Raw genomic sequence first — 20,567 nt, forward strand, 5'->3', positions numbered from 1 at the left:
CCCCCTGCACCCCACCCTAGATCCGCCCTTGCTTCCATCAAGTTTGCAACTGAAACAGTTCTTCAGTACCAAACTCTTTAATACTTCGGCAGTTGACATTTAGACGCCGAATTTTAACAAACAAACGATCGATCGAACAAACGAATGAATGAATAATGCGGAATGTGATGTTTTAAGGGGAAAATTATTTTCAGACTACTGGCATTAAACCATGGTTTTGTGTTACAGTTGTTTGGAAAAATATCTTTTGAAAAAATAGTGATAACTTGTGATCTTCTCGAAACTGAACTAATGATCGACAATTAACCATTGAGACATCAAATGAAAGGAAAAAAACACACGTACACACAAAAACATGAAAATAAATAGCGAAAAAAGAAATAGAAATACATTATTCGACATTAATTCCATTTTATTATCAATAACAGCGTAACTTTATGAATAGAATTAGCATGATTTTAAGTTATTTATGATCAATTTATTTTTGATAATGCAAGCCACTTTCGGATCATGAGTATTAATTAAAGTCAGCTGAAAGTTTTTTAATTTTTTTATTTTATTAGAGTGTAAACAGTATATCCATGAAAAATTAGTGTTACTAAATTGTACAATTCTTTTCAAATTATATTGTTTTCTATTGTTTAATTAGCACTCTCCTCATACTATTTAGTAAATTGCATTCCGTGGATATATTGCTTGCACTCTATTATATAGAGTACAAACACTAAAAGTGTGCAACACTTTGCAGTATTTAGTAGTACGTAGTGCTAATTAAACGATAGAAAACAATAGGAATAGCATAATTTAGCAGTATTTAGTGGTATTTATGTTACACACTTATAGTGTTTGTACTCTATTTGATTATATTTTTTTACTTGGACTGATACATCCATCACATAAATCTTGAAAGTTAATGCCAAAGGTGTGTTTTGGCTGATTTTGTTTTAAAATATGACCCTTGACAAGCAAGTTTCTGTAGACTTTCTTCGTCTAATTACAAATCATTCAGTTGTTATTATATAAATTGTTTCTATTAATTAATTAATTCTCTTAATTGTTATTAATTTCTATCTCTATCTACTAAATGTGATTGGGTTAAGGTCGAAATAGACGGCATTAAGTACAAATTCGTATATATAGACACACATGTTTACATCTTCTAAGGAGATGTAGGGTTTTGGATTGTTTGAATTATTTGCTAGTGGCTCCATTTTCCTGTGCGGCTTCGGGGTGATCCTCATGGGCCATGTAAACGTTTGCAGGTTGACAGCCACTGAACGAAAATATCTAATAAATAAAAATATAAGAGAAAATAAATACCACATTATTCAGATGACACTGAATACAATTACTATCACCTCCGCCTCCACCTCTACCTCCACCTCCACATTTAACTGTTCCTCCAGTTAACAATTGTACTGGGTTCATTAGAAGCAGCAGTGACTGGCTTACGAGCTGCCAATGACGAGAAAGATAGTAATCCTCCACATTCAATAGTTTGCAATTTAAGTTATATTTTTATTTACTTTTGGAAGCATCAGGCATAACAGGACTTAAGAGGACTCCTTTTTAGCTTAATTTTTAGCTTGAACTTCCTTTGAAATAACACCAGTTAGAAGGTGGTGCGATGTTGTTAAAAAGAATAGCAAGTACAAGAAGTAAACACATTTTCATGAATGCACGCAAGCAATTTGGTTGAACCATTTCTGCCATTTGCAATCCCGTACTATTGAGTTCTAATAATTCTCTCTACTCAATGAAGACAATCAATAATAAGAACATTCTTACTTTATGCTTGTAGAATTTTTCATCAGTTGCGTCTTGTTTTTCCTTCTGCAATCCTGGTGGAATATACTCATCGGTGAATGCAATCTTCACTTCTTGAGCCTCTTGAGTTGCACAATATCCTTTCTCTGCTATAGCATCGATACGTCTACATGCGGAAACGTAGTCAGAGTTTGCTTCTCTGGATTTTTCCATTGCAGACTTCAACGGATAATCTCGCCTATATAAGTATCATAAGTATTAGTAATGCGATGATCATAAAATAATCTTTAACTTTAACACATGAAACCTTCAACGTTGATTTGCCAGGTAATTTCACACTACGTGGCCATTTTTGCTCTATACATTTCTTTGTATTTTGTGATCAAAATATTTTCTAGTTTTATACTCACATTGAAGAAAAGATACCACTATAAAAGTAATTCTAACCACAAGTTATGTACGTTAAGTCCCTAAGCGGACCTTTGGGCTTAATAGAAATAAAGTAAAACATGAAGTTATTTACAAAGAAATGTATGGAGTGATGTTGAGTGTTGAGTGTATGACGTTAAAGACTCCTATAAAAATTCGTTAAAATATGATACTTCCCATCCGAGTATCAGGATAAAACTTTAACCAGTGTTATTAGACCTTTAAGGGTTATTCCAGTAAAGTTTCAGCTGAATTGAAATTTGGATGATTTCCGTGCTAGTCTCCCTTTAAGTTGGTCTGTCATTCAGTAGATCAATACTTAATTGTTTTGCCAAAACGGTTTTGTGTTGATAATAACTTACCGGCAACACCAACAAAACAAGAAGATGAACGTGAAGATGACCAAAAATATGAGCACAGCAACGAAAACAGCTGCAAAATAAGTATTTAAATAAATAAATTGTATGACTATTAGCCATTCCGAGGTTGAGGAAAAGACTGGGTCGAGTTTGAATTGCAGTCAAGTATTTTGGGACTATTTTAGGGGACGAAATAGACGCACGGTACCTTGGAAGTATGACTAGCTTTTTAACTAGGTGATTGGGGTGTGGCTTTTTAAAAACACCCGTTGAAAGACCTTTTAAGACCTTCTTCAAAATATTCTGGTTTAATTATTTATCTTACAACAAGTTAACAACAAATGAATGGATGGTTTCAAATCGAAAACCAATGAATTTTCCAAACGGGGGAGGGGTCGGACCTTGTTACGCCTCAAAGGCAAATACTAAAGTTCTAATACTTACCCCAAAGCATATACCCTTTATAAAACTCTTTATTCGAAATACTATCCAATTTTTGGTATTTACTGGTAGGGTCCGCTTCTGGCACAACGACAACTTTAATTGGTAGTGAATCTGCAAAATACGAAACAATTGGGAGCTCTGATTAATGGGCCAATAAAGTCAGATTAAAACAACCATTGGTTGACACGAATGAAAATGTCTGCGCATGTTCTCAATCCGTATGCAAAAAATAGTCAAAACATATGTAAATTTGACTTTCAAACACATGCCTGATAAATTGGACTTCACAAAATACCCAAATTTAGTGTCCATGCTTGCAACTTAAGGCTAATTCTCTTACATTGTGTTTGTTAATACAGTAGCTTGGTCTGACAAAAGTTTACTCCAGAATTTTTTTGCATACTCGGAGAAAACAAACATTTATTTTCTCACTCAAACTCTTCAAAATTCTTAGAAAAGGTGCTGAAATGCACTCATGCGCAAACGTTTTTCTCTAGTGTCCCATTGGTGTTATAAGGCTGCAACAGCGTCACACGTATCCTCTTCAAGTCGACAAGGAATTTTCCTTGAATCTCATAGCAGAAAGATTGAAAATAGACTTTTTTAGTACGTGAGTTTTATTATTTAAAGGGCGCAACAACGGGACAAACAACCATCGTTGTTTCACGACACACATCATATTCTTTCGTAAATAATCATTTTCTTTTCTTTATGCAACATTTAGCGTGGATTCCGTGGTTTTTCATCAACCAATCAGCGCGCGAAATTATAATTAGTTATGTGATATTTTATTAGATTTTTTTATAGTTTAGATAGCCGGCTGTAAATATATAGTTCACTGGTGGATATTTTATAGAAAAATAAATGACTAGTAGATGATTTACCTGTACGCTTTCCGTAGATGGCAAGTTGCATGCATGTTCTACTCGCAGGACTATTGGAGAAGATTCGTACTCCTTTGGTTTGATTGATGAATACATAATGACAAGAACCATTTGGGCTGGAGTGAAACTAAAGAAATATGAATAATGTTTAGCTAACAGCTTACCTATACACCTATTTCAAAGATGGGTGTCATCGCCAAAGATGATAGGCAATAGGCGATAGGCGAAAAGCGATAGGAGATAGGTCATTCCAAGATCCAAGAATAGCTGGAATGAATAGTGTTTCTGCTTCTTATTCACGTCAAGAACATGGACTTTTTTTTGAAATACGCATATCAACTACAGCAATACCTTTTATTGCATACACCTATTCAAAAAACGTCGGTCAGAGATCTGTGATGGGCGATGTAAGACTAAAAAGAATTTTTGTGCTTTTATATTTTTTGGCTAAAATCACATTTCTATCTCAAAGGTTGTTCATTGTTCTTTCAGTCTCGAGGTAACCAGAAATACTAAGTATAAGTAATCCGCAAAAAGAATGAAAATGGGAACTTTGTAGTATGCGATTCATATCCTTGGTTGGTTTACATCATGCCAAACCAAACCCTGGTGCTTATCGAAAAAATATCTTCCCAACTATCCATTCAACTCTTTTCTACATTCTACGCATTCTTTCATTGGCTCAATCATGTGTCCGTGCATTCTCTCGTTTGTTTGCTTCTTGCTAGCTTCCTACAACAAAGAAAGCAACTATTACTGCCGGACATTACTTACTTCCAAAAAGTGGTGATACGGTACTAGAGATTCAGTTTCGTCCAAGTATTCCAAGAAAAAGATTTCTACCCATTTACTGGGATCCGTAGGGTGGCCTTTGATCTCAATCTTTTCGATATCGACAGGCATATCTACAAAGAAACAGTTGTATGAATGATTTGTTTCAGAAAACCAAGAGTTTAATTACGACTTACTGCAGATTTCGATATTCGTGCTCATCTTCTGGATTTACATAATTTTGAAAACAATTTTGAAAACAATTTACAAATTGACATTAATATTATTAATAAATAAGTGATGAGACGTTCTAATAAGATCTATAGAGTTCCTTAACATACTGTGATTGACAGTAGTGTATTGCCCGATTTCCTTGTGGCGACTGTTGTCTCGATCAGGGCGTAGCAATAAAAACAGTGCTAACTAAATTTTTAACGTAAATGCGTCTTACGATTTTAGTTATAGAATGAGTTTTTCTATGTACTAACCAAAATTGACTTCCAACCATTTTTGGTCATTGCCACTGTCATTGGCAGCACACCACGCCCCCTTGTACGGACCAATCTCCTTCATACCAATACGTGCACGGCTTGCATCTTCAGGATTGGTTTCGGCATGCATATGATCGTCTAATACTCGGAAATATTCTTTATCGTTTGGCCCAGGAACCTTTACACCCAGTTCCACATTTGGGTTATAGTCTTTATCTTTTTGAAAAGAAAATCAAATAAGAATCAAAAATAAGAATTGATTTGATTTCTTTTATTACATTAATTCAAGTGTTATTCATACATAAGTAACATATAAACTTCCTTCCTTCCTTCCTTTCTTTCTTCAATTGTCAAATGTCAAAAATATTTTTGGTTTGCAAACACAATCCGGCATAATACTTACATTTACAAATGTGTTTCGTAGGGTTTAAAATTTCGATACAATTGATTTCGTACTTAGGGTTGAGAAAATGGACTATTTCCCGATCAGTACAATTTTTTGATTTGGAGCAGTCGCCATATATATATAGTTCTGGAAATTAAAAACAAAAACATTCAAATATGAGAACAATTATGATAACTTAAAAGAATCTATAGTAGCAATCCAATTATATTAAATCAATAAGGTATCTTTTAGTTTGACTAAGTTCACAAGTTAATAAATTAATTTTTCCATGAATAAACTGAAAAAGAGCAAATCAAAACATATCTAAATTCTTCGTTTGCGCGATGCTTCATCGCCGGCGGTCATATTGGTGAAATTTAACAAACTATTTATTATTATTATTATTTGTTTATACCATCAACCTAATTGACATATAATAAATATTATTATTATTATCATCATCATTATTATTATTATTATTATTATTATTATTATTATTGTTAATTATTCAAACCTTTAAAACAATTTGGCAGGATTGGCGGTGTAGACGATCAATATGCATGAAATATTTTTACCAACTTTCCTTCATTAAATGCCGTCAGAAAATTCTCAAATTGATTCTCAATTTTTTATCAAAACGAAGTTTGCCTCACTTTAGTTGTATTTTTATGTTTATCGTATTTTGTTTCCATATAAACTCAAAAATAACCTTAAACTTGTATTATTGCGACGAAATTTTGAAACGAAAAAATTAATTCCCAAACGGCTTCGATTTTAAAACAATTTTTTATTGCACCAGAGAAAGATTTTTTGTTTACTGTTTATCTTGATACCCAAAGTTATAAACATTAACTAATGTGTATTGTTCTAGAACTGCAGATCGCTTCATTGCTCTCCTTCGATTTCGGTTATGGCGAAATGACACAAAAAAAGATTGAATATGATAAAACTAAAATCATATAAAACTAAAGTAAATACTTTTTAGCAAATAAAGAATTTGGACTACAATATTTATATATTAAAAGGAAATGTTTTTTAATGATGAGCAATAATGGCAAAAAGCGTCAAAAACTAGACTTCCGTATGAGTTATATCCCAATTTTCGTTTTGGGTTAACACTCAAAACCTTTTTTAAACAGTTAGAAACTGATGTACTATGATAAAATGCCTGTTTGAAGCGGTATTTTCAATTGTACAAAGATGTTTTGTTGCATTTGTGTTAGAATGTTGCTTTGTCAGGCTTTTTATAGAAAATATATGGGAAATAAGAACTTAACACTTTGATTCCACTTTCAATTGTCATCTCCACTTCCAAACAAGTTAAACTTTCTGAATAACAAGATTTTAGCCTTGTACAACAGCCTTTCTTCAAGAAAATAGTTGGCGTTCACTGCTTGAAAAGAATTCTCTCTTAATATTAAAAGTATAAGGTTGCTTAGAAAACAGTAATTACTGAAAACGGCATGAAAACAATGTTTGGTGTGTCTCTAGATAAAAAAATTTACGACGAATACATGTATATCTGCATAAAGGAAATTATATATTATGCAAAGGAAATATGAAGTAGAAAAATATGTTGCTACAATAAATAAGGCCTTAGAGCAATTTTATGAAAAATGGTGTTTTAATATATAAATGTTGTAATAGTAGAAAATGTAATAATGGAAATGTATAATGTATAATGTAAGAATGTAATAAATAAATAAATAAAAAAATCAATCAATAAATAAATATAATTAAAAAAAGTTTAAAAAAATCGGAATTACTGGAAGTATATAGTATTAAGGATTAAGTAGCCCAGAAAAGAGCAAGAGAAAATAAGTATTTTTGTTCTTGTCTAATGATCAATACTAGAGTCAGTTATGTATAGACTGGATTATAATGTTGGATATCATTAACCTATAACTTACAAAACTCTCTTGACTTGAAAAATATATTGTTTATGTTTAACTAGATACATTATCTAGAGCTTTGAGTTGTGATACTAACATAGGTTCTTAAAGAAAATAAGGATACAAAAATTGAGAAAAGGTTAATGAACATAGTACAACATATTGAACAATATTATTGAAAATATATTATTATTAGAATACCTTCATACGAGCAACCAAGAGACGAGCAAACTGAAACACTGAAAAGGACAGCGACGACCAAAAGTCCAGTGCACAGCACATTAGAATAACACATCATGATAGATAAAACCTGAGAAAGGAGTGTAAAGCACAAGGAAAGGGTGTTAGAGATTCTTAATGTTTAGCAGATAAGCAGATCAATCCACTTCAGGCTAGTATTTTAACTTACGTTAAGCGACGAGGAGGCAACGCTCTGATAAACCATAGATTATTTCAGTCGTCTGCTCGTCTAGTAAACGTCACTTAGAACATTCTAAAATATTCACTTCCGTGCTTAAAGAAATGCACACGAAATATTTCTACATATTATTAGATATGTTTTAAAAATAGTAGACAATCTTGTTTTTTCTCGAATGATGATATTAAACGTGCCGTACAAATTTATAAATTAAGATGGAGGAATCTATAAGTTACGTAATTGACGAAGGATATCGGTAGCTTCATTAGGATCTTTGGAATATTTCAAAACAAGTCGTGAATACGAGTTAGGCGCTGGCAGCAGAGGGTTAATGAGTGGAGAATTGGGTTTCGGGCGGTGTAAAATTTAACTTATAAACATTTAGTTCATAATCCATATGTATTACAATGACGAGTGTTTGTATATAAGTATGTACTAATTATAGCAGGTGTGTGTTGAATGTTTTTTTTTTTGAATGTTCATGATGATGATGATGATGATGAAGATGAAGATGATGAGGATGATGATGAGGTTGATGAGAATGAGGATGATGATAATGATGATGAGGATGATGATGAGGATGATGAGGATGAGGATGATGATGAGCATGATGATGAGGATGATGATGATGATGATGAGGATGATGATGATGGGGATGAGGATGAGGATGAGGATGATGAGGATGATGATGAGGATGATGATGATGGGGATGAGGATGATGATGAGGATGATGATGAGCATGATGATGAGCATGATGATGAGCATGATGATGATGAGGATGATGATGAGGATGATGATGATGAGGATGATAATAATAAAATAAACTTTATTTAACGTGGTCAATGTGCTTAGCTACTTTACAGCCATGCCACACAAAAAAAACAGACATTATGAAGAAAAGAAATTTAAAAACATATATAAGGATATAGACTATAAAAATATGACTAAAACATGATAAGGCAACTCCTTGTATACGATATGTATGTTATGAATTAATTAGGATGCATATAGAAATTTAAAAATTCATGGCAATACGCAGTAAATGTATAAAAAACCAAGTCAAACTTTGTGTCATTCCCTTGAGAATAAGATTGTTTGTTTGAGCTGTATCCATATTCATGTGTCTTCTCATGTGCAACCGAGCGCAACCGTTAAACAAAGAAAGGATAATCTAGGGAATGACACGTGGCCTGAAATGGGACATCATTACGCCCGAGTCGAGGAGGTCTATTCGGGAAAGGTATATTAATAGGCACAGATTTCATCGAATTTGTCAAGTGTTGTTTTAAAACTACCTTCATGTATTTACAATATTTAGGAAAAAATTATTGCAAAAAAAGGGACGACCACTGGCGGAATTGGCGTGTTTGTGCCACTCGCTTCGTGGACGATTGAACTGATGTTAAACTAACTCAGATCTTTACTATAACATAATAATTGAGCCTTTTAAAGAGGTAGCTGAGCTCTGTAAGGAGAATATTGAGCCCTGATAATTGATAATTGAGCTCCACGAGGAGAATACCTGCAGATGAATATTTCACAAAGATATGATTCAAAAATGTTACTATGTTTCTATCACGATTATGCAATATATACAATTGCTAGTTTTCGTATAGCTGCCATGAGTGGTTGAATTTAACAAAAATATTATTTTTCTTTGTTTGTTTCGTTATACCAACTAACATGGCAGCCATCTTTCTTATTTAAAGGATTGCAAGCCATGCAGGCATTTTAGTTTGGGTGGGCAGGCACTCGACCGGCGGTACTGGCAAAGATAGACTATTGTAACCCTCCCACCCATCTCGATTTCATCATTGGACGCGTACACTTTAGAAAAAAATGAGGCAATGATAATTAAGCCAAAACAAGCAGTAGTACAGCAGTCTAAAAGAAATATTTGTTCATTCGGCGAATAACTTGTTGTCCATAGTATATTGTACATTATGGTTTAGGCAAATGTTTGGTTGTCGACATTGTCTTGCTGGTTCCTTGATCCTTGCTTGATTTCCAATTCTTCCTCGTTCAAATTTCCTTTTGACATCTAGATAAATTTTGAAGAAAAATAATGTTAAACTAAATTTTATATAAAAATGTTTAAACTCGTCAGCTCTTCATCTACTTCATCTACTTTACATGTTTCAGATCTATCCTTTATATGTTCTAAACCCGTGGGAATATTTCCCACGGCATACAACCAAAGTTACGTTAATACTGAATGAATAAAAGATATAGATAAAGAGTATAAGATATTATTAAGATATAGATGTAGTTAAGATACATTGCTTTGACTTCGATTCTAATAGTTGTGACATCAATTTTTGGGTTTTTAACAAAAGTTCATTTTAACGAAAATATTATTGAAATTGGTATTACTTGTTGAGAAAGTTCGATTTGAAGTCTTTTCAGTAATTATTTCTTCTAAAGAATAACAGCAAGACTATTAGACTTATTATTAAGAATCCTAGCAGGCTGTTATCAACCAGGCATTTAATTGGATCTATGATGATAGTCCAGCGTTTTTTCGTTGGTTATAGATCTTCGTTCTATACCGCAACGTTCCTTGATTACAGACTCGTTTACTCAGAGTTAGCCTTATTCCAGCCTCAATATATTCACAAATACCAACGGTAAAGTAAAGAATGCACAACTTCAACGATAGAAACTCACCTGGCTATTATTCAACATTGCTTTCAGAGTATTGCAGATTTGATCAAAAGTAGGACGTTGTTTAGGATTGGCTTGCCAACACATCTGCATCACGCGATATCTGTAAGAAGAAAGAATAAGGAACACCTCGTCATATTATTTCGAATGACGTCAATTACGAGGAGCACGCGTGCGCGTAAAAAAACGTGCGTACAAAGGATGCGAGTGAGAAATTCGCGAGCGTCCATGATTACAAACCAACTGACTCGAAAAGCCCCCTTCATATTTTCCTGCGCCATCTTGACTGGTAGCCGTGCCTTTGCATCGAAGCGAGACGAACAGTGAGCTTGTGAATAATTGTTCAAGGTGTTTAAAAAAGGTCTCTATCATTGCAAGCTCTGTTAGAGTTCTATTAGAGTAAACTTTATAATGCACATTCTGAAGCATAAAATCCTTGTTTGGCGTGTACTGAACCTCGCCCTTTTATCTCATGACAGTCGTGCAACGTAGAAACATATTCAATTTGAAGTAAATTCTAAGAATACCGAGCTTACAATTCATCGGGTGTTCCTTCAGGTTGCTCCAATCTGTAGCCTTTCTTTTGATTTTTAAGCAGTTCCGTGAAAGAGATAGCTCCATGTGGCATGAGGCCTTCAAAAATAAATGTCATTATGATCGTCAGCGTAACTTGAGAAAGCAGCAATAAAAAAAGGTCATGATTCGTAGAAGAAACCCTTTGTACTGATCAAATTCATCCGGGCATTGCTAACTCACAGGTTGAAATCAGTTTGGCGTATTGGGTTTTGCTTTGGCAGGAAAACCGAAATATGGCGACCAATTCAATATCTATTGATCTGCACTGACTAACGAGTGACTTAACTAGCCTTGTGTACGCGTAGAAACATAAAAACGTTTACATTTGTATGAGAGGCTAGTCAGTCGTTAGTCAAAGCAAAACGATAGTTATACGAATTAGTCGCCATATTTCGACTCGGTGTATATGGGTTAATTATGTGGTAACACGACCCGAATAAAAATGAAGCAATATTATTGGTTGTAATGTGGTTTTTCAAAGGCAGAACCAAACTTAGATATAATAGAATACTAACCTTTAGTTTCAATTTCCCACAAAAGAACTCCAAAAGACCATCTTCAAAGAAAGTTTAAAATAACTTGAGCCAAATAATAAAAAAATCAAGAAAAAATAATTTAAATACACAAGTTTAAATTGTGAAAATACACCACTCCATGCTTACACATCACTCTCCAAAGTAAATCGCCTCAGCTCCAAAGACTCGATAGCCATCCATCTAGTTGGAAGCTTACCCTATTAGAAAGGGTGCAAAAATGTTAGCGAGTATATACTCAAATCAATTCTTGTATTTTCACATGAAGTTACAGCCGCCATTTTGGTGTACCTTTGACAACAACCTTTTCATTAGTTTCTTTTGTTAGGTACACCAATATGGCTGCCATCTGTGATGTCAGTAAACTCTCCAGGGACTCAATGAAAACGCTCTATTAGTCGTTCGTTTGACCACATCTCAAACCTATTTAACTAATTTTAACGAGATTGAAAACCAGTAACAGAAAGGTTTTTGTTTGCTTAAGAAAGTAATATACTATGCATGATTAACATAGTCAATACTCACCCCAGTAGTCTTCTCGTATTCTCCCGTTTCGTAGATATCACGAGACAAGCCAAAGTCTGCTACCTTTGCAACAAAGTCATCTGCCAACAGAACGTTCCTTGCAGCCAAGTCTCGATGAACGCACTATGAGAAGGTATAACTTTAACTTACAAAACAAGAAAAAAGGCAATGCTGCATGTTGGATGTTGCATATTGCCTGTTGGATGTTGGATGTTGCAGGCTGCATGCTGCATGTTGAATGTTGCTTGTTACATATTGCATGTTGCATGTTGCATGCTGCATGCTGCATGCTGCATGCTGCTTGTTACATGTGGCAATTTGCATGCTGCACGCTGCATGTTGCATGATGCATAATGCGTTCTGCTTACTATTAAACTTGACATGTATTTTATTTACGTGTAAATAGTTTCAACACGGAAGAAAAATATTACGGAAAAACTGCAAACGAAGTCTAAGGCAATTTAGGCCTGGTATGCATCATGCAACAAAACCGGCACCAAACCTTTTTTTTCAAAAATAGTTGTATATTGTAAATAGCTTACCCTTCTTTTTGCCAAATGGGTCATTCCTTTGGCCACATCTAATGCAATCTTTAGCCTATTAACATAATTCAGCTCGAATTTTAACTTCTCTTCTGGTTGTGTGCGTGCTTTTCGTAAGAACTCAAACAGCGATCCGTTACGGGCGAATTCGACGATTACAAACAGCTTTTCTGGAAAAAAATGAAATATATTATTAGCTGTAGCTTTGAGGAACGCATGCGGCTCGATGGGACTAATGCGTGTCTTTTTTATCTTCTTGATAAGCAAATGCTTTGTTTTCATTTTATGAATCCAGTGTATAACCTCTAATATCTAAATAAATTAAAGATTGTAAATCTTTTTTATATGAGTACAAGTTGAAAAATCCCCATATTTCTTAAAGCATGCCAGTTTGATTATATTTTTTCTGACCTCACTTCCATTACACTTGATAACACCTAGCACATTGTATTTTGTATACTCCTGTCTTTTTTTCAATACGACAGGACTTTCCACTTTTCCCACCATCCATTATGATAAAACAGAATAGTCCCCTTCACAGTTCTCTGCGCCATCTTGAAAGGTAGCCGTGCCTTTGCATCGAAGCGAGACGAACGGTTAACTTGCAGTGATAGACACATGTGAATAGTTGTTCAAGGTGTTTAAAAAAGGTCTCTATCATTCCAAGCTCTCTGTTCGTCTCCCTTCGATGCAAAGGCACGGCTACGTTTCAAGATGGCGCAGGGAACTGTGAAGGGGACTATTCAAAACACGGTTCATTTTCTTAGAATTGCCACGCGATTGTTTCACTGATAATCCTGAACGTAAGCAACAGAGAATAAAATATAAAGTATTAATATTTGAAGTATAAAGATTTTGCCATTTGTTAGAATCTAGTAATAGGAATGTTTAAGATATGGTTTATCGTACCATCTTCAACGCAGGAACCAATCAAATTCACCAAGTTAGGATGATAGCCAACATTTACCATGATATCAAGTTCCTGGTGAAGCTCACGGTAATCTTCTGGATTGGCTGTGCCTATGACGAGAGAACATTTATTACTATCAGCCATTCCGAGGTTGAGTGAAGAACTGGGTCGAGTTGTCATTGCAGTGTATTGTGGGGCTGATTTAGGGACGAAATAACCTCCATCTAGGAAATAACGATATCCACTGTTTACAAACATTGACGTCCCCCAAAACAGTCCCACAATGCACTGCAATGACACTCGACCCAGTTTTTTCCTCAACATCGGAGTGGCTAAAGGACAATAGACCTTATTCGTGGTGTGACAATGTTTTCCCAATTCAGCATGACAAACCTCTGGGGGAATGAAGAGCTATTGCTTTGAAACTCGTCGGGATATCATCGTTATTCCTTTCGTATCCTTTGGGACTCATGAATTTTTCGAAGAGTAAAAACAAAAGAAAATGAATCCCCTGGAGGTTCGTCACGCTGAATTGGGAAAACATTGTCACACTACGAATAAGGTCTATTCTGACTCTACTTTACGATTTGCTTTCACACATATATCGTACAGCTGCTCAGCCATCAATTTTTTTCACTCGAATTTAATTCTGGTCTAAGAAAAATGGCTCTGTGACTCTTCTATACCTTTTAGTGTCTTCACTGCACATTCTTTGGAATGGCCGTTTTGTAGTAGTTGCCCTTTGAATACAACACCAAATTCTCCAGACCCAAGTTCTTCCATTAAGACCAGGTTCTCTCTCGCAAAGCTCGGGCAGTTTTCATTGACACTAAACATTGTGTTGACGTACGATTTTGGAAAAGCATCGGCTTCTTTTTCCTAATAATAATTGAAAAAAATCCGGTTTTTATAATGTTTTCCAACTGGTTTTAATGAGACAAGAAAAGCTATTAATATATATGGAAGTGAGACCAGTTAAGAGGAATTGCGCATGGCAAGCAACATATCCTCATTGTCAACAGATCATATTAATCCTATCACATGACCAAGGAGGCAGGATATTACATCAGATAGGACAGCACATGCGTCAAGTCAATCAAACTTAAGGTAAGTCTCTTCTAATTTTCCAAGTTTCCGGAAACAATTTGATGAAGGGGATTGTAAATTGTATCGAATAATGGTTGCTTGTTCCTTTGGACACTCATCAGTTATGGATCTAAAACATGGAATGACGTAGGTAGGTGGTATGGGCTATGAAAAAGTACTTTTTCTTTAAGGCGTAAGTAGTTTCAATTAGGAGTGAATACGGAAGATCTCTCAGAAGGACAGAGAAATCCTTGGACAACTGACTAAGAGTTAGACCTTTTAGCTGAATGTAGTTAACATTTCAGGCCGACGTTTCATTCCCTTAATTAAGAGCAAAGTTCTATTTTTGCTTTGTTTTGTTTTGTTTCGAGGTACATCATCCTTATTAAGATATCTTCTTAAGCTTCTCGGACAAACAACAGAATAATAACCAAGAATGTGGTCTGAAATAGAAAGAAACCTATTGTTCATTATTTACAAACCTTCTGAATAGCTCTCATGTCAAGCTCTTCGATCATTTTGTTGGTGGAAGAGTTTTTACGACGACAGTATACAATAAGAATAGCCATGACAGCGATTAAGATGATGATGCAGACGATTATGATGATTGCCAAAAGCCAATCTGGCATATTACTTGGTCCTATGTATATGGAAAAAAAGTTATATTGATGCACTTATACTGAACAGGGACAGATAACAGCTATTTTGAAAAGGTTGGTGTATGTTTTGTTGGCATGTTGCATGTCGGATGTTGCATATTCAGATCCCAAAATGCACTACTGGGGACGTTAATCCAATCAGCAAAAGTTTACAACCATATAGAATTATGCAACATTCAATATTCAATATGCAACATGCAACATTCAACATTCAACATGCAACATGTAACATGCAACATACAACATGCAATAATCAACATGCAATAATCAACACACAACATGCAATAATCAATATGCAATATGCAATAAGCAACATGCAACATGAAACATTCAACATAAAACATGCAACATACAACACACAAAACGCAACATGCAACATGCAACATACAATATGCAACCTGCAACATGCAAGCTGCAACATACAACATGCAATAATCAACATGCAATAAGCAACATGCAACACGCAACACGGAACATGCAACATGCAACAAAACTTTCACCAACTCTTTTTGAAATAGCTGTATACCGGATGGGGTTAATTGCCAGTAACGAGTACTGGAGAAGCGATCGTCATTTTGTGACAAGTAACACGGAAAACATACATACTCTTTGTCCTTATTTCAATTTGTGCACTCTCCTTTCCACGAATACCATTTTCATTTTCAGCTACAATCCTTACTGTGTATGGACTATTGGACTCTAGATCTAAGGTTAAAAAAGATCCAATGATGATTGCATTGGTCGACCTTACTTTGCTCTACTTCTCCATCCATCCATCCGTCCGTCCGTCCGTCCGTCCGTCCGTCCATCCATCCCCTCCATCCCCTCCATCCATCCATCCATCCATACAATTTGTCTTTAAATGAGTCACCTGTAACTTTTGTCTTTTGGCCTTTTAACGTCGTTGTCTTTTCCTTTTCTGACGCAAACTTCCAATATTCGACGAAGTACCCTTTTATAAAGTAGTACTCATGATTCAGAGGTTGATCCCATGCGATTTCGACTGCATCTTTGAATATTTCTACCACAGTCACATTTTTAGGTGATGGCGGAGGTGCTAAAAACAGATAGGAATAACTAAACTTTCAGAATATCATTTTTAAAGTCATGGATTTTCGGTATTATTTCTTTTGTGTTTTATTTGTACCCTCTGTTCTTTTGTAGCTGATTTTGGGAAACTATTATTGGGCATTTTTATAGGAAGCAGTTGAGTCCACGGTTTTACCCACAACCGCTGACTTGTTTTTCAGCACTAAATATCAGTTTTGAAATCATGGGTTTTAAATTGATTCGTTGCTGATGTTTTTGTGGCAAAAAAGACTAGAATTATGAACTATGGAATCGTTATTTCATGACGATGATGACGATGATGAATTTTTGTAGAATTTCTCGATATATCTTATTATTACGGGTTGTTATTTTGTTATTGAATTGGTCCAGGAGATTAAGCTGAATGACTTTTAATTTAGCTGGAGTAAACCATGTTTCCTTTCGGTCAGTCCGATAACCTCAATTTCGACTCAGTCTATAATTTAGTCGTACTCTGATACGGAATAGGGAAGCGCGGGAGACGTAGTGATGAGAGCGCTCGCTTCTCACCAATGCGACCCTGACTCGCTGTCGTATATGTGTTTTTCTCTGGGCTCTCCAGTTTTCCTCTCTCTGCAAAAATCAACTTCTAAATTCTAATTCGATCTAGAAGGGCCTGGATGAAGATTACCCTGTGTAAATCCAGTTACCCTACCAAATTGTGTAATTTTTTTCTGATTTAGATATTGTTTTAGTGTTCTATAAAAATGATGCACGGTTACGTTTTTTTGGTTATTTGCGGGTCCCAGAGGTTTGTCCAATATCTAGCGTACTTATCTATATCAGCTCAGTGGCGGATCAAGAAAGATTTCAAGGTGGTAACTGTTACCTAGAAAGGTATCAAATATCGTCCTTATTCATAATTCTTCTTGTATTTTAACTTCAAAGGGGGGTGACTAGCCATTCAATTCACCCCCCCCCCCCATATGGACCCGCCCTTGAAAACTGGAAACATACCAGTGAACCTTTTGCTTTTCTAAATTGAATCCCAAAATTCGACGTAAACGTGGTGAGCAGCCATTCCAATCAACCCTCTGGATCCGTCCTCTCTGCTTCAAATCTAGTTCCTTACTTTTATTTAGTTCCATGAACTTGGGATCTTTATCCACTTGAAGTCCCTCCACCCTTCCTGTCTTTGCTTTATTCAAAACTGTTTCAGTAATAAGAACTGTCCTTCTAGCCACTGTGCTTTTATATTCGTTATTTTTCACGACAACAACGACGACAACTCGAAAACGCACTCTAACACTGCCATTACTGAAATACATAATATTGAATTTGATTAGAATCCTCATCACGAGATCACTTTTAAGCAATTATGATCTTCAAAGTCATACTCACAAAATCTCTAAAATTTCTATTCCGGCGTAGCCATCCAAAGTTTTGAAAACGATGTTCATCTGGAAATAAAATGTTCAAGAGTAAGCGGACAACGACCATGATGAAATTTGGGGAAACTTCTTACCTCTTACCGACACGGCGCCGGAGTGACATAGCCCCTATACTACTTCTTATGCCAACAGCATTGATGCTTTCTATTTTTCCATTGACACATCTAAAATATAAGGTCTAAACATATGGCATGGCCCGTTTTCTGTGTAGGAATGTTCGTTTAACGCATCCTTGGGTAAAAAAGAAGCGACTTTATCTCACCTGTTCTTTGAAATTTTGCACGAAATCTTTGTACTCAGGTGATGTTTGATCTTCTAGTTCTTTGGTGAAATTCCGGTTTAAAATACGCAACGCCATGTAAACTTTAATTGTTACTATAAAGAAAAAAATTTGTTTTGAGTTCTCTGAGTTGCTCAGGCTTAGCCTCGATTTTGCGTAAAATAGTGATGTGTTCTAGTGAAGGCCTGTGGAATTTCAAAGCGTTTGTATTGTTGAAGTTGAGCATTCCTTTACTTTACCGTTGGCACTTGAGTATGTAATCAAGGAACACAGCGGTAATTTGCAACTCGAAAATGGTCTGTTGTACTCGGAAGTGGCCTTAAAACAACAAGATAAAAGTACAGCCGTGGCTACATAAGGAGTTTTTAACTCAAATTGCAAGAAATGGCGGTATCCATTGATTACCTGACTTACCATTCACCATTGGAGTGAAAAACGCCTGCGCATGCTCTCAATCCGTATGCAAATTAGTCAAAACATAAGTAAATTTGACTTTCAAACATGCCTTATAAATTGGACTTCACAAAATACCCAAACTTAGTGTCCATGCTTGAAACTTAAGGCTAATTGCCTTATATTGTGTTTGTTAATATATTGTTATATATATGTTGTATCTTGGTCTGACAAAAGTAGTCGATAAATGTTTTGTATACTCGGAGTAAACCAACATTTATTTTCTCACTCAAACTCTTCAAAATTCTTAGAAAACGTTCTGAAATGCACTCATGTGCAAACGTTTTTCTCTAGTTTCCCAATGGTGTTACAAGACTGCACCAGCGTCACACGTATCATCGTCGAGTCGACAGAGAACCATAGCGGAAAGATTGAAAATAGCCTTTTTTAGTACGTGAGTTTTATTGTTTAAAGGGCGCAACAACAGGACAAACAACCATCGCGCGAACTTCCTGTATTTTCATTGTCGTTTAGCCCCAATTCATCAATATAGTTTCACGACACATATCATATCCTTTCGTAAATAATCGTTTTCATTTGTTTATGCAACATTTAGCGTGGATTCCGTGGATAGTTTAGATAGCCGGCTGTAAATATATAGTTGACTGGTGGATATTTTATAAAAAAAATAAATGACTAGTAGATGATTTACCTGTACGCTTTCCGTAGATGGCAAGTTGCATGCATGTTCTACTCGCAGGACTATTGGAGAAGATTCGTACTCCTTTGGTTTGATTGATGAATACATAATGACAAGAACCATTTGGGCTGGAGTGAAACTAAAGAAATATGAATAATGTTTAGCTAACAGCTTACCTATATACCTATTACAAAGATGGGTGTCATCGCCAAAGGCGATAGGCAATAGGTGATAGGCGAAAAGCGATAGGAGATTCAAGGTCATTCCAAGATCCAAGTATAGCTGGAATGACGTGTAGATTTCTGCTTGTTATTCTCGTCAAGAACTTGGACCTTAGCGTTGAGTCTAATTCAATGTCATCATTGAATCATTTTCGTCTCGGAATGACGCTTATCGCCATTGGTAATGAAAACATTTTTTGAAATACGCATATCAACTACAGCAATACCTTTTATTGCATACACCTATTCAAAAAACGTTGTCAGTCAGATATCTGAGATGGGCGATGTAAGACTAAAAAGAATTTTTGTGCTTTTATATTTTTTTGGCTAAAATCACATTTCTATCTCAAAGGTTGTTCATCGTTCTTTCAGTCTCGAGGTAACCAGAAACACTAAATATAAGTAATCCGCAAAAAGAATGAAAATAGGAACTGTTGTAGTATGATTTATATCCTTGGTTATTTTACATCATGCCAAACCAAACCTTGGTGCTTATCGAAAAAATATCTTCCCAACTATCCATTCAACTCTTTTCTACATTCTACGCATTCTTTCATTGGCTCAATCATTTGTCCGTGCATTCTCTCGTTTGTTTGCTTCTTGCTAGCTTCCTAAAACAAAGAAAGCAACTATTACTGCCGGACATTACTTACTTCCAAAAAGTGGTGATACGGTACTAGAGATTCAGTTTCGTCCAAGTATTCCAAGAAAAAGCTTGCTACCCATTTACTGGGATCCGTAGGGTGGCCTTTGATCTCAATCTTTTCGATATCGACAGGCATACCTACAAAGAAACAGTTGTATCAATGATTTGTTTCAGCAAACCAAGAGTTTAATTACGACTTACTGCAGATTTCGATATTCGTGGTCATCTTCAGGATTTACATTAAAAATTGTCGTTATTGTAATTTTGAAAACAATTTACAAATTGACATCAGTTTTCTTCATGTATTTGTCCTCTTATTGACGATAAATTCAGCGCGTCATCACATTGTCAAAGTAGTGTGGATCCACGATCAAGGCGTAGAAAGCCTGGGGCGAGTACAAATACCCAGCGATATTCGTATTGTAGGTTATTTTGTGCAGTAAAAAACCGGTTTTGAAAACTAGTTCAAAGAAAAGAATTCGTTTTGAAGCCTTCTCCCTTGGAAAAAGTGA

General features: G+C 35.3%; 2 protein-coding genes across 2 annotated transcripts; both read right to left on the minus strand.

Moving 5' to 3' along the window:
• Positions 1-635: 635 nt before the first annotated feature.
• On the minus strand, positions 636-7,763 carry LOC148908791 (uncharacterized). The gene is made up of 9 exons (XM_089035375.1): positions 7,624-7,763; positions 5,549-5,677; positions 5,143-5,361; positions 4,658-4,788; positions 3,884-4,010; positions 3,000-3,110; positions 2,559-2,628; positions 1,789-2,005; positions 636-1,287 (listed from the first exon to the last, which is right to left on the minus strand). Exons 1-9 carry the CDS (start codon positions 7,718-7,720, stop codon positions 1,192-1,194), a joined length of 1,197 nt encoding a protein of 398 aa, XP_088891501.1. The 5' UTR covers positions 7,721-7,763; the 3' UTR covers positions 636-1,191.
• A 1,074-nt stretch (positions 7,764-8,837) lies between these two features.
• Positions 8,838-18,047, minus strand: LOC116307561 (fibroblast growth factor receptor 2). The gene is made up of 14 exons (XM_031717850.2): positions 17,766-18,047; positions 17,497-17,681; positions 16,207-16,392; positions 15,942-16,040; positions 15,159-15,316; positions 14,277-14,469; positions 13,590-13,700; positions 12,681-12,850; positions 12,139-12,261; positions 11,743-11,813; positions 11,596-11,636; positions 11,041-11,137; positions 10,508-10,607; positions 8,838-9,881 (listed from the first exon to the last, which is right to left on the minus strand). The coding sequence occupies exons 1-14, from the start codon at positions 17,822-17,824 to the stop codon at positions 9,789-9,791; spliced, it is 1,686 nt and encodes a 561-aa protein (XP_031573710.2). The 5' UTR covers positions 17,825-18,047; the 3' UTR covers positions 8,838-9,788.
• Positions 18,048-20,567: the final 2,520 nt, after the last annotated feature.

This window comes from Actinia tenebrosa, unplaced genomic scaffold (genome assembly GCF_029948245.1).
Source record: "Actinia tenebrosa isolate PJP-AT-01 unplaced genomic scaffold, QUT_ActTen_1.0 PGA_scaffold3__52_contigs__length_22856419, whole genome shotgun sequence".
NCBI classification, from domain to species: Eukaryota; Metazoa; Cnidaria; class Anthozoa; order Actiniaria; family Actiniidae; genus Actinia; species Actinia tenebrosa.

What these genes read in the sequence shown, in the direction of transcription:
- LOC148908791 (XM_089035375.1), bottom strand. Translation starts at nt 7,720, where the DNA reads ATGATGTGTTATTCTAATGTGCTGTGCACTGGACTTTTGGTCGTCGCT. An exon ending in TCTTGGTTGCTCGTATGAAG is followed by an intron (nt 5,678 to 7,623) that starts GTATTCTAATAA and finishes TTTAATTTCCAG; the next exon opens with AACTATATATATATGGCGAC. An exon ending in CGTATCACCACTTTTTGGAA is followed by an intron (nt 4,011 to 4,657) that starts GTAAGTAATGTC and finishes ATATTTCTTTAG; the next exon opens with TTTCACTCCAGCCCAAATGG.
- LOC116307561 (XM_031717850.2), bottom strand. Translation starts at nt 17,824, where the DNA reads ATGAACATCGTTTTCAAAACTTTGGATGGCTACGCCGGAATAGAAATT. An exon ending in ACATGAGAGCTATTCAGAAG is followed by an intron (nt 14,470 to 15,158) that starts GTTTGTAAATAA and finishes AATTATTATTAG; the next exon opens with GAAAAAGAAGCCGATGCTTT. An exon ending in GAAGGAACACCCGATGAATT is followed by an intron (nt 10,608 to 11,040) that starts GTAAGCTCGGTA and finishes TTCTTCTTACAG; the next exon opens with ATATCGCGTGATGCAGATGT.